This window comes from Lampetra fluviatilis, chromosome 45 (genome assembly GCF_964198595.1).
Source record: "Lampetra fluviatilis chromosome 45, kcLamFluv1.1, whole genome shotgun sequence".
NCBI classification, from domain to species: domain Eukaryota; kingdom Metazoa; phylum Chordata; class Hyperoartia; order Petromyzontiformes; family Petromyzontidae; genus Lampetra; species Lampetra fluviatilis.
Genome location: NC_136319.1, coordinates 6,665,859 through 6,680,071, shown reverse-complemented (window position 1 = coordinate 6,680,071; position 14,213 = coordinate 6,665,859). Strand labels below are relative to the sequence as shown.

The 14,213-nt window shown below is 46.9% G+C and overlaps 1 protein-coding gene across 1 annotated transcript; it reads left to right on the top strand.

The window, feature by feature from the left end:
* The first annotated feature begins 1,273 nt into the window (after positions 1-1,273).
* On the top strand, positions 1,274-13,267 carry LOC144947494 (zinc-binding protein A33-like). Its single transcript, XM_078876719.1, has 6 exons — positions 1,274-2,062; positions 2,350-2,445; positions 6,158-6,391; positions 7,160-7,182; positions 9,223-9,326; positions 12,717-13,267. The coding sequence occupies exons 1-6, from the start codon at positions 1,505-1,507 to the stop codon at positions 13,265-13,267; spliced, it is 1,566 nt and encodes a 521-aa protein (XP_078732845.1). The 5' UTR covers positions 1,274-1,504.
* The last annotated feature ends 946 nt before the right edge of the window (positions 13,268-14,213 follow it).

Here is a 14,213-nt window from a genome sequence, read left to right as displayed (position 1 = left end):
TTTACATCTCGCTGCGGTGGCTGAAAGATGTTAACTACCTCGCCCGGTGTACAGGAGGTCGTGGGATCAATCCCGGCCCTGACGCCTGTATATGCACTTGGAGTTTGCTTGTCTCTCTCACCGTGGTGGCTTGAATTTGTCTCCGGTCCTCCAATTTTTCCCTCCACACTTAGAAACATTCGTTTAGAGTGTTTGTCTGCTATAAATGTCCGCATAATAAGCCACGTCGTTGAGCTATCATTTGTGGCCAGGTCGCTTCTGAAAATAGCTATAAACCTCAGTGGGCCTTACCTGGTAAAATAAAAATAGTTTTTTTATAGAATCGTCTAAACTCAGCGATTCCAGGATGTAAAATCTTAACATTAACAATAGGTGATGAATATATATTTGTTAGGTTATTAAGATTTAAATCCTCGATTTTTTACGCATAATAGGAAAATGGACGGTGAAAGTCATATAATGAGCTTAAATGAACTACGATGTTTGTTTAGCCAGGGGCTGTTCGCTGTGGTAATGCGTGAGGCCACCCACCCAGTGACCCAACCACTCAACCGCACGCCCCTCCCAGCCACCCTTCCTCCAGCCCTCCCTCATCACCTGCTCGCCCACCCTTCACGCCATCCTCCTGCCCATCTGTCTCCCCTCTCACCAAATAAACCCCCCCCCCACTTACTCACTCAACCACCACCACCCACTCGCACCTTCGATTAGCACGAGTGGCTATGTATGCTGCGAAATAAGTTCAAGATACACTCACCCACCCACTCACATACCTCCGATTAGCACGGTTGACTACGTATGGTGTGAAAGAAGTTCAACATACATACAACCACCGTCCACCCAGAATAAAACGGTGTCGTAGGAATAAAAAACAAAAACATATTTGACACATGAACAGAGGACGCACAAAGCCAGTTGTTAAAATATTAGCTGATAAAGATGTTAGACGATTACAGACTGTGAAGCTTAAACAAACAGGCCTTGCAAGAAAAAAATGGATAAAGACACGGAAAAAAACACGTTAACCTTTACATCAGAATGTTTGCACAAGGTGCGGTTCCATTGTAAAATACACACAGCCTGACCCGAGCCGGTCAATCAGCTTGTGGGACAAACCATTATTGCTGTGTCCCGGGTTGCTGCTGCTGGGTTTTGTTTGTACAAATAGTATATCACTTGAGACCGGTCAAAGCTATGTATGTTTAACTTCTTCCACACTGCACATAGCCAACAGTGCTAATTCGAAGTGCAGGGGAAGGACAACAAACTAAACACAAAAATCAGTTTTAGCTATTACACAGTGCGTGACTGTAACGCCACGTCTACACAGGTGAGCCCAGCCGCCGTGTGGAACATTCCAGGGCGTGTCTCGAGGTATTTATAACTTAACTGCAGGTGAAGTCAGTTCATTTCCTTGTTCGTCTCCACTGTGTGAGCTGCTGCTGCTGCGATAGCTCCTCTGTGAGCCGCGGCGAGCGACTGAGTCCGAGTGAAGCCATGGGCCATGGCGAGCGCGTCTCCCAGTGATTGTGTCGACAGTGAGCTGAGCTGCCCCATCTGCCTGGGCACGTTTGACTGTCCCTCCACGCTGAGCTGCGGACACTCGTTCTGCCTCCGGTGTCTGGACGGTGCCTGGGAGAGAGCGAGCAGCTTCAGCTGCCCGCAGTGCCGAGCGGCCTTCCGTGAGCGACCCCAGCTGAAGAGGAACGTGGCACTCGCCAACCTGGTGGAGCAGCTCAGAGTTGGAGAGAGGATGGCTGGAGTTGTCTTCTGTGACGGCTGTGATGATGGGGAGACTCCTGCAGTGAAGACCTGCCTCAGGTGTGAGACTTCCTTCTGTGAATCCCACCTGAAGCCTCACCTTAAAAACCCCAAGTTTAAAGACCATGTCCTAGTGGCTCCCATTGTTAATGTGGAGGAACGGAGATGCAAGAAGCATGTAGATCCCTACCAGTTCTACTGCAAGCAGGACGGCGGCCTGGTCTGCACGGTCTGCTCCATCACTTGTGCACACAAACGACATGATGTCATCGCACTGGAAGATGAGCACAAGACACGGAAGGTGAAGTGCTTTATGGCGCGCATGGAAGCCACTCAAACGATACCAGAACACACATTGATAAAAGCTGTCACTGGGCAAACAACATTTGATGTTACTCATCACCCTGGGCTTATTTTTTATCCGCTGTGTCTTGCCTTTCAGACTGTCCAGTCAGTAGAGGTTGACTTGCTTGCCTATTTTCTATTGGGCTTTTCATGGCCATCACTGTGGAGGGCTCTGTGTGGAGTGGGCGAGAGAGGGGGTCGCTCAGGGAGTGGAGTCTCCTCTGGTGACTTCGTCTCTTACAGAGTGGAGTCGGAGCGGAGACGCGATCGGTGGAGGAGAAGAGGAAGAAGGCGGAGGCATCCGTGGGACGGATGAAGGCCGCTCGCAAGGCCGTGCAGGTACCACGCATGGGCTTTGTTATCTTGTGACCTTTACCATGCGTGGAGTCTGTGACTCTCTCCCTGTGAGGACAACTCTGTAGATTAAAGTGAACTTTGTTAGTATTGAGTCAGTGTGTAATAACTGTGCAGGATATGCATTATTATCGCTAGGGGTGCTTGAAATATAAATTAGAAAAAACATTCAACGTTTTCCCTTCAAGCGGGCCATACAGACTCAGGGCTATGCTCTCTCGGGTCCTCCGCTACGGGACCTAGGGGAGGCTAAGCTGACCCGACCTAGCCAAGGTACGGGTCTCACCACTGGTCCACTACAACCCGGCTCTTACAAGAGCCTCGGTTGAGGGTCCCAGGGTGCTGGCCTAGTCTTCAAGTCTTCAGACGTCTTCGGGTCTTGAGTGGACGAACACTGCCGGTCCCGTTGAGAGGACCGGCTTTTATACACCAGTTGGGGATACCTCGCCCCGAGCCTCTCCTTCCCTCGAACCTTCCAGAGGGTCCTGGAGTGGGCCTGTAGGCTCCACGGACACTACGGGGCTGGAGGGGCTGTGAGCGTGCAGCGTGAGTGTGTAGTGTGAGCCGTAGTAACCACATGTGTCAAGTGGAGTGTGTAGTGTGAGAAGTAGTGACCACACGTGTCAAGTGGAGTGTGTAGTGTGAGAAATAGTGACTACACGTGTTATCGTGAGACGACAATGTTTAATAAAAAGTGTGCTACCCGTCAAGTGGTTTCCTGCCGTCATTCCGAATACTTCATATGTAAAAAAAAAAGTTCATATCTCGTGAGACTGACAGCACTTCGCAGGTTAACTCGAATGACTTGAAATGAGTGAGATAAATTAACGCAGTATAGAGCAACGACTACATTGAATTAGAAACTATTAATTAAACGAGTGAAGATGAAATTACAGGAAATCGGCTGTTAAATGCTAGAATGAACACAAGAGACACTACTTCAAGAGAGTACAGGGAATGCTGGAAAACAAGTTTGCTCTATTTCGATTTAAAGCTTTCGTGACTGCAGGGATTCATCTTCTTGGGTCTTTCGGTAAAGTCACGTAGAAGGGAAGTAATAAAATAATAAAAATAAATATAAAATATTATTAATTCTAGATTTGAAGCTTTCGTGACTGCAAGGATTCATATTCTTAGGTTTTTTTCGGTAAAGTCACGTAGGTAAAACATTAAAATTAAAAAAAGTAAAATAAAATAAAAATAAAAATCACGACGTTTCGGAGGCAACACAAGCTTCCGTCTTCAGGTGGAACCGTCACAGCCACGACAGCTGTATCAAGTAAATGAGAGATTACAAGAGATACCACTCCGTATACGGAGTGGTATCTCTTGTAATCTCTCATTTACCTACGTGACTTTACCGAAAAAAACCTAAGAATATGAATATATTATTATATTATTTTATTATATTATTTTATTATTTTATTATGTTTTATTTTTATTATTTTATTACTTCCCTTCTACATGACTTTACCAAAAGAACCAAGAAGAAGTTTGCTCTAATTACACACACCCAACGCTCAATCAGATGTAATACGAGGATTCACCGACGGTCGCCGATCGGTGGGATAGGCTCCGCCGCTTCAGCCATCAGCCAATTAGATGGATGCGCCAAGTTCAAGGGTGGAGCTCAAGGGTTCTTGTGGGTAACCATCCAGAAGGTTCGTAAGGGGGCGTGGCTATAGGCGAGGCTTGTTGACGTAGGTGAAGGGTTATGAGGGGAAGCAGGAAGGAGAGTCAGTGTGTGGAGTCGAGAGGCGAGACCATGTCTCACACCTCCAGCACGCCAGCGGCCACGTGGCGAGCCAGAGGCTGTCTCCTTGCGCGCCATTTGCCAGTGGCACGCGGGAGGAAGGGGGAGCGTGAGCGAGCTGTACGCGGAGCGACAACATCTAACGCGAGGAACGAGAGTGGAGCGGTGTCAGTGTGAAGAGAATGTGGAGCTGTCCGGCCGACGAGAAATAAATAATAAAGAAGACATGAACTACAGATCGTCGTCGAAGTAGCATTAGCTTGCTTGAGCTATAGCTAATGTACTGCCCTTAGTTTATAGGAAAGGATCCTTTCGTAGTGGTCCTAGTTAGATGCGAAATTTTATAATACACAACGCAAACAATCATTAGACTCGTTGTGGAGAATATAACTATAAAAATAAAATAAACAGACATAATTTCCTTACACATCTGTCTCTCCAACGAATACATGAATTCATAAACCTTACATCAGCTCCACAGTCTTCTGGGAGTGCATCATTTTAGTAGTATTGATTCTATCGAGGAAACACTGGACTGGTTTAAACATCAAATAATTATTTGTCTAAGATCCATATCATAGAGGGTCCTTGTCTATAACACCTAGCAGTTCACCTGCGTTAATTCAAGCGAGCCTGACTGCTCATGATACACTGCATGCCAAAACCGGTCCAGAGTTTGCTGCACTGAATGAATACAGTTATGCTAGAATTATACAATCCCAAAAGGCCACCAGGCCAATATATTACGTTCAAAATACTTTTATTGTTGATGTGGAGAGACAGATCTATGTGGATGGTGACTTGTGCTTATCTATTTTGTAAGTAATCTACAGATCCTCACCAATACACTTCTGGACGAAGACTTCCCCACATTGTGTTGATCATTGAGGCTAGTTGGCCATACTTAGTTATGCGGGTCAGTGCGCGTTGCTGAAGGTAAAATCCAGAACTGGTTCACATCACACTCATCACGCAGCTCTCTAATAAATTTGGAGGGTGGGGAGGACGCCCAGCCGAGGCTGAGAGGCAAGGGCATTCCAGTAACGTGAGTAGGAGCAGCCTGGAAGGACGTGTCACCAATCCTCGTTTTAATAATTGATTTCATTTTTAAGAATAGAGATATACTTTTTAATCTGCGACTAGGAATTTGCGGAATTAGGAGGTGCTTACATATGTAACGACTCCAGTGATCTTGTGATTATCTTTATCGAAGACACGTTCACTTGACAGGCGAAGACCCCGACTCCAACAGCAGCCTCGAGCCTCTCCTTTCGACCCCTTTTATGCCCAGCATGGCCATCCCTTGACCCTTGGCCACGACCCTTCTCTAGAACCTTCTGAATGGCTCTCGGCCCCTGATCCGCACCTGCTCCCTTCTATCACTTGGCCACAGCCCCTATTCTCGATCCTTGTCGTAGAACCAGATCCTTCCCCCGTCCGTCACTTAACCTGTCATTATCCCCTGTGGTCCCTAGTCTCTTCCCATACTAATTCCCCTGTCATTACCCCATTGTGACCGCTAGTCCTCTGTACTGTCTTTACACCTATTTGTCAGTTTTGTTCAAAAGAACGTTAACGATGAAGGTATCCAGGGGGACAAATTAAAGGTGACACAAAGGATGTAATCATGCATTGATATGGAGGCATCAAGGTCAAAGTGGGCGGCCAGGTGGTAAAATGGAACGAGAGGCTAGGCGGTCGATGATTACACTGGCATCAAAGATGGAAGGATGGTGGCTTGGACTATATAATTACTGGCCAAATTATCAATGTGAAGGACGAGATAACACCTAGATACTTAAAGTTATTGACCTGTTAAGTGGGAGCTCAACGACAATGTCGAGGCAGGGAAATCTAGGTTTGAAATATACAAAAAACAATGTGACTTTGGTCTTCACAGCATGGTATATGAATTGATAGAATCTATCACATGCCCCTTTGCAGGATTCCATGGTCCAGACCAAGGCTCGCATCTCATGCGAGTTCACCCATATGAGGGCGATGCTGGATGAAGACGAGAGGGCAGCTCTGGACCGCGTGGACGTGAAGGGGCGTGAGCTCCTGTCCCAGATCAAGGAGAACATCGCTCATTACGAGCGCGAGATTAGTGACCTCCAGGCAGCAGCCACGCGCCTGCGCGCTCTGCAGGAGGAGAGGGACTCGCTCACGTTCCTGCAGGTAGAGCGCTCACGGAGCCAGGGCAAGTGCCCCAGTTCGCTTATATTCGTTGCATTCTGAAATTAAATGAGGAATCAAGTCCACTGACGTGGATTTGCATATTCTGATAAAAATATAAATTACTGTTAAAATTCCAATTCATAAATAAACGATTAACACGCAAATCCCTCGAGTTAATCGGTTGGTAATGTCTGCAGATGTTGGTATTTAAAATTGTAACCGCATGGTCCTGTAATGTACAACAGATTGAGACTTCTTCACACTACATTTTAATTATTGATGTAACCAAATGTAGACCAACCATCAGTCATGCTGACAATAGAAGTGCTTTTAACTCTAAGAAATACAGGGGGCTTTGTTTTTCAGCACTGACTGTTGATGAGACCAATGTGGAGATTGCCTGCTTCAAAAAATGTTCACCATGTTAAACTATCGACTCTGCTAACGCGATTCTCTGGGTGTAATTCACCCTCACAGTGCGTACTTATTTTGAATGTTGGTTCACAATCACTGCGAATCGACATCGAATGCTACGGACGCCTCTTCCTGTGACATTGGGTACCGAGTGGCAACGATTTGAGAGGCCACACCTTGCTGATGAGAACCATCGAGTCCGAACGACTCCACGGCTTTGTCTTCTTTACAACCTACAACACTGGAATATGCGAATGGCTGAGCGCAGCCCAGCTCATTGCGTCTATGAATCACCATGTGGTTAACGTGGCTGGAGGTGAACTGACTCACACCCTCTGTGTCTGACTCCTGCAGGTTCACCTAAAGGAGACAAACCGGTATGGACTCATAAAGTCACACAAATTAACACATGGGGTGGCGCCATGTGTGGGACATGGGCTGCGTGATGATGATGTGTGTAATGATGATGTGTGGTAGGATCCTGTGAGTGATGGTGTATGTTGATGCTGTGTGATGATGTTGTGCGTGATGATGATGTGTGGTATGATCCTGTGTGAAATTATACTGTATTATGGGACCTTTTTACCTGTATCATAGTGTAGTGGCTGACTCAGAGACACTAAGAGTAGGAGGCACTCTATTTATTAAACGGCCTTAACAGTTCACACTTGGTAACTACGATTATGCCTCGGCAAGGTAAGGTAAAAGTTAAAAGGTAAAAACAACGAGCCTATTTTTACCCTACCTTTTACCTTACCACAATACAATTACTCTACCCTACCTTTAACCCTTAGCAGGTAAGGTAAAAGGTAAAAAGCAACGAGCCTACCTTTTACCCTTACCCCATATAAATTACCCGATTACAGGGTAATTACTAGGGTACTACACATGAACAAGGTTCATAACGGTAAATGCTAGGTAGAGCGCTTTATTCATATAGAATACTCTCGATGATTCCAATTTTACACGTTTTCTTTTAACTCACTGTCTGTTGTCGTTGTTGTCATTGTTGTCGTTGTCGTCGTTGTATCCTCAAATCTTGTAACTAAATTTTTACCCACTTCCTAATGTGGTATCGACTGCAAACTTGGTATACTTATGTCATACTGATGACAACACTATATTCTATCATAAAATCATTTTTTATATGTTATGTTTCGGCTTGGCTCTAATTGTCCACGCTCAACTGACGTCTGTAAATCACCATGGCCCCTTACGTTATGGCAAACTTCGGGGCCACTTCCTGGAGTCGTGGAGTTCTGCCATTACGAGTACATTTCATAAAAGCGTGGTTTTAATAAAGTTTGTTTTAATATTACTTATTAAATGGAGGCCACGGACTGCGCCACGGAGCTTTTAGCGGTAAACAAGGTACCGTATTTACCGGGTAATACTTTGCGCTACCTTTACCCTACTGGGTACTTCTTCCAAGCTACCTTTACCCTACCCTTTACCTTACCCCTTGGCATGTCGACACCTTTATCCTTTTACCCGGTAAAAAGGGTAAAGTACCTTACCTTGCTGAGGCCTAACTACGATTCCCAGTCAGGACAGCTGGTAGACTGCCTGACTGGCGACGCTGAGATGGTGAAGACGGAGACGAAGATGAAGACTCCAGCAGCAGCACGACAGAATCCCACTCTACACGACAGCCCCGAGGTCCCCTCCTGGGGCCCCTCTTATACTGCCAGCGTGGCCTGGCTCCGCCGTGGCCACGCCCCCCTTCGGGAACCTACTAGCAGGTTCTCAATGTGTCCCTTTCGTGACCCTTCCCCTACATCCATCTCTGATCTATCACGTGACCTGCGGTCAGTCAGGAATTCTGTAAGCTGCAGATCTCCTTCTCTGCCAGCAGCCAGCTCTAAGCTATGTGACCGATTCTATGTCACTACAATAGTATGAAAAGTAAGAATAGGTTTACCCTTTCTGGAAATAAAACAGGTGTTAGGATGTTCAAACAGCAATAGATACCTTTGGCAAGGAATCAAGGCTACATTAAACCACATGTACTTGTGATGAACCTGCAAACAAACATGCTCACTGTTCGCCTTTCGCGTTCTCTGGTCTGACACTGGTGAGACTAGGCCATAAAGAAGGCTGTCTCTGTTCTAGGCCAATCAGTTTCAAAGACATTGCATCATATATAATTATCAGAGAATGTTTGCATGTTCACGATAAGTGTGTGTGGTTAATGCAGATTGTATTCCTTACAAAATATATCAATTTGGTGTTTGAACATCAGAGCACCTAGTTTATTGCCAGAAAGGGCAAAACCTATTCTTATTTTTCAAAAGATGATGCTGGGTAAGACACGGGCTGTCTGATGTTGCTGTGAGTGATGATGCTATGATGATGCTGTGTGATAGTGCAGTGTAAGACACGGGCTGTGTGAGTCATTGCTGGTTCTGGTCTCACAGGAGAGACGCTCAGAAGGGATCTCCACCCTCATCTCCCAGTGAAGAAGACATCGCCTCGATCAGCACCGTGCAGGGAGCTGTGGTCAACTTGCTGGCATTCATGTGTGAGTTCCACGGACTCTTGCCACGTGTGCGTCTGTTATTGTGCGTGTAATTGCGCTTGTACATGTATGTTGCAGAGCTGTAGTGTCGTGGTTAGTGCGCTGCACTTCGAACCTGGCGTCCTGAGTGTGAATCCTGCTCTCGGCCACCAACACCAGTGATGGGTTATCTGAACCGGTCCTGGACCTCCCGTAGGTCGACTCTGCCTCAAATGAGTACCTGGTGCGGTGTGTAAACATTACCACTGGGGAGATAAAGTCGGCCTGATGTGGTGCTGGCCACTCACCCCCTTATGTGCCGTGCGGGCCTTTATAGGTGCTTACTAATAGCACTTGCCTCAAAAGTCTGTTGAGGATATACGGGGGTATCGTGTTTTTGTAATAGTGTATAGATCTATGTTGAACTTTGTTCAACATAGATCTCGTTCACACCAACCGTGCTAATCGGAGGTGTATGGATGAGGTGGAGTGAGTACGGATGTCCAGTGAAGATAGGATGGTTTGTGCACTGAGATACAAACATGGCTACCAACAGGCTATTCACGGTCTTGGCTAACATCAGTGGTGAGTGGATTCAGAACCAATTTTGGAGCTCTCCTAGGTCCACTCAGCCTTAATGAGTACCTAGAACGTCTTGTAAAGATAACCACTGCAGACACAAAGGCTGCCTGTAGGATTTGTACGGTTCAATGATAAAGACTATGGCTTTTAGAACGAGATCAAGGTACGTTTAGGAATCGTTTGGTTGATTGTTAATACCCAAGGACCATACGTCCAGACTAAGAAACATTTAGGAGTCTTAGGCTTCATGTTAACAGTTTGATGCACAGAGTCAAACTAATGCACTTTTAGAATTCTTAGGTTTCCCAGTTAATGGCTGATGCTCCCAAAGCCAGACTAAGGCATAACCATGGTCAACCTTTTCTATCAATCACTGTACGTGCACACATAAACATTGCGACTATAATGGATTCAATAGACGATAGCACACACACTAGGGTATGTCACTGTTACATGAGTTCCATTGATATTACACGTGTGTATTATCCAGTGAGGATGATGTTGGCCAAAGTAACCATTGTAGCAGATTAATCAATGACTATAAGTCTTCTCTGTGATGGATGTCATCATCAGACTCGAGCCAGACTCCATCACCGTTGTGATGCGTAAGGTTCATTGCTAATAATGCGTGAAGCTGCCATATCCCTACCAAGGCACAGTAAGGATTATTATGGATTCAATGTTAATACTCGAGGCATACAGCACACGCACGAGTGTAAATGAGTATTACATGAGCTCTATTAACCCTACACGTGTGTATTATTGAATGAGGATGCTGTTTGGGGGGGGACACATCCCCCCCCCAATATTCAAATATGCTCAAAATGTCCCCCCCAAAATATTGCTATAAAATAGATTTTTGTTTCTATGATTGTGGTTATGGTTGTACTATTTTAATCCCAAATCTCTAACATTACATACAATGAAACAAGAAAAGGTACAAACATAACAGAGAAATGTAATACAATACATTGTAAAAAAAATGCATAAAAGTCCATCCTATGTGTTAGTGAATTTTTGTATATTTTACGCAGGAAATGGCAGGAAATTCGTTCTCAAATTTAGATTTTTTTTATCTCGGGGGGGGGGGGGGGGGAGACCATCAGACCCCCTGGAGGATTTGGTCCCCACCAATATTGATTGACTCCATGGCTACGGCCTTGGCAAACACACACACGAGTGTACATCACTACACTATCACACACACACACGAGTGTACATCATTACACTATCACACACACACACGAGTGTACATCACTACACTATCACACACACACACACGAGTGTACATCACTACACTATCACACACACACACACACGAGTGTACATCACTACACTATCACACACACACGAGTGTACATCACTACACTAACACACACACACACGAGTGTACATCACTACACTATCACACACACGAGTGTTCTTCACTACACTATCACACACACGAGTGTACATCACTACACTATCACACACACACACGAGTGTACATCACTACACTATCACACACACGAGTGTACAATACTACACTATCACACACACACGCGAGTGTACATCACTACACAGTGGTGGATCATCTCAACTGGTAATGGGCCTCCCCTGGGTCGACTCAGCCTCGAGTGAGCAGCTGGTGCGTGTGTTAACGTCACCACAGGGGAGACAAAGGCGATCGAGCGTGGTGTTGGCCAACCCCACCCACCTCGTGTGCCGTGCCGTCTTTCACAGGTGCTCACCAAAAGCACTTGCTCCTACAGCCTGTGAAAGGTTACACAGGAGATGTTTGTGTTTGTTGTACACACACAGAGACGCTACGGCGGTGTTGATATCCACGCCGCTGCTACTGCTGTGATCCACTGCCTCCCACGGGCGCTACCGCCATAGCAGGGCTGAACAATTAATCGATTTAAAATCGAAATAGCAATTTGAAACAATGCGATTCCTAGTACTTTCTTATTGGAATTGTTTTAATTTGTATTATTAGAACTTTATTGATTAAACTTAACAATTGTTATATGTTTGATTGTTCTATTTCAATTAATTTTTTTAATAAATACATGTTGGAAGCAAATCATATCTTTTAAGTTCTCATCCTTGCATTACAATATATAGAGCAGTTCATATTTGATGGTATAATGTAGTAATGCTCCATCACATGTTTTAAATCTATTACACAGTTAATATTGAACTGAAGCTTGACTTTAAAAATTTAATCGCAAATCAAATCGCAACATCTGTCAGAAGAATTGCATTTAGAGATTCTCCCCAAATCGTGTAGCCCTAGCGCACAGAGCGCCCCACCTCCTGGCACCTCGCAAAGCCCCGCAGCGGCTGGGCCTGGGCAGGGCTCGCACGTGCAGACACCACCACCCTGCCTAGCAGGTGCTACAGGCTGCGGGGCCACGTGGCGGGGCAGTCACCACCCTGCCTAGCAGGTGCTACAGGCTGTGGGGCTATGTGGCGGGGCAGCCACCACCCTGCCTAGCAGGTGCTACAGGCTGCGGGGCCACGTGGCGGGGCAGACAAACGCACCGCTGTACTGTATTTTTGTGCTCTCGCCAGCCGCGCCGCCTGCCTTCGCCAATGCGCAGTGACCGTCGTGGTGAAGTATGGTCAAATATCCCACACGACAAGTATGGTGTAGTGAAGCCCTCATCCAGCATTGGATTGACAAAGTGCCCGTTACATGTCATCACACCGATAGCTACGCATTACAACGTTGTATAACAATGCTCATTATGAATTGCTCTATTGGAGTGTACGTGCGTGTCAGTGCACGAGTGCTGTTGTAATAGTTGTGCTGTTGTCACACGGCTACTGTGATTATCGTTACTGCAGATGGACGCTCACCAACTCTCGACCCAAACTCGGCCCACAACGACCTCCAGATTTCCTCGGATCTCAGGACGGTGGCGTGGACCGCTGTCTCCCAGGGTCGCCCCGATCACCCACACCGGTTTGATGGCTATACACAAGCCCTGTGCTCCCAGAGCTTCTCGTCGGGTCAGCACTACTGGGAGGTGGACGTGGGGGGTGTGGCGGGGGATTGTGAGGTTGGAGTCGCGTACGGGAAGATCGCTCGGAAAGGGAGTGGTAAAGAGTTATGGCTGGGACAGAACGACTCATCCTGGGTTTTATATAAAGATAACAACTGCTGCTACGTGATTCATGGTGATGTATTGACCTCAGTGCCGTTGAGGGATCCTCCCCGGAGAGTCGGGTGTCACCTGCACTGGGAGGCGGGGCTGCTGTCGTTTTACTGCGCTGACTCCATGAAGCTGCTTTACTCCATTCACCACTCGTTTAGTCAACCGCTCTACCCCGCACTGTATGTGTATGGTAATGAAGGTGACTCAGTGAGAATTGTGGATCTGAGTCGTGCGTCCTGAGAGCACGGAGTGTGAGCAGCGCAGAGAAACGTGCACAACGCACAGACTCACGCACACAATGACACAGATCCCCCGTGTAGCCTTAACAGACTGTTGGGGCAAGTGCTAGTAGCGAGCACCTATGAAGGCCGGCACGGCACTCGATGGGGTGGGTGGCCAACAATACGCCCGACCGCCTTTATATCCCCAAGGTTGATGTTTACACACCGTACCAGGAACTCATTTTTTAGGCTGAGTCGACCTAGGGGAGGCCAATGACCGGTTCACCAACACCAGTGACGATTATCGGAATCGGTCCACGATCTTCCCTAGGTCGACTGAGCCTCAAATAAGTACCTTCTGCGATGTTCAAACATCGCCACTAGGGAGACAAAAGCGGGTCTCTCCCAGGCTGGCCTTTATAGGTGCTACTCACTAACAGCATTTGATACAATAGTTTTTAAGGCTATATGGGGGATCTTTGGGCGAGTGGGTTGGTATGTGTGTGCCTTTCTCTGTGTGTCTTTGTTATTGTATCTGTGTGTGTCTGTGCGTGGTGCTGACCACCCACCCCCTCGTGTGTTACAGTGCCAGCGTTCATCGGTGCTACTCGCTACTAACAGCACTTGCCCAAACAGTCTGTTAAAGCTACAGGGGGTACCTTTGTCTTTAGTGTATAGAGAGCCATGTGCGTCGTGTGGGGTTGAGCGGTGGTGCAGTGGTTAGCACACTCGTGGGGGAGGGCGGGGGGAGCCAAGGTTCTGACAACATCGTCCCTCGCACCGCACGCCGCATGGCGCTCAACGCTGAGGGGGCGGAGCTCCACAGCGGACGTGCTGGGAACACGCGTCACGTGACGCTACGGGGTGACGCGCGCCGTACCCTCGCGGTCACTCGTTCGTTGGGCGATAAACCCGGGGTGGGAATGGGATGGCATCACTCGGGGGGAACTACTCGTGTTGTGTGT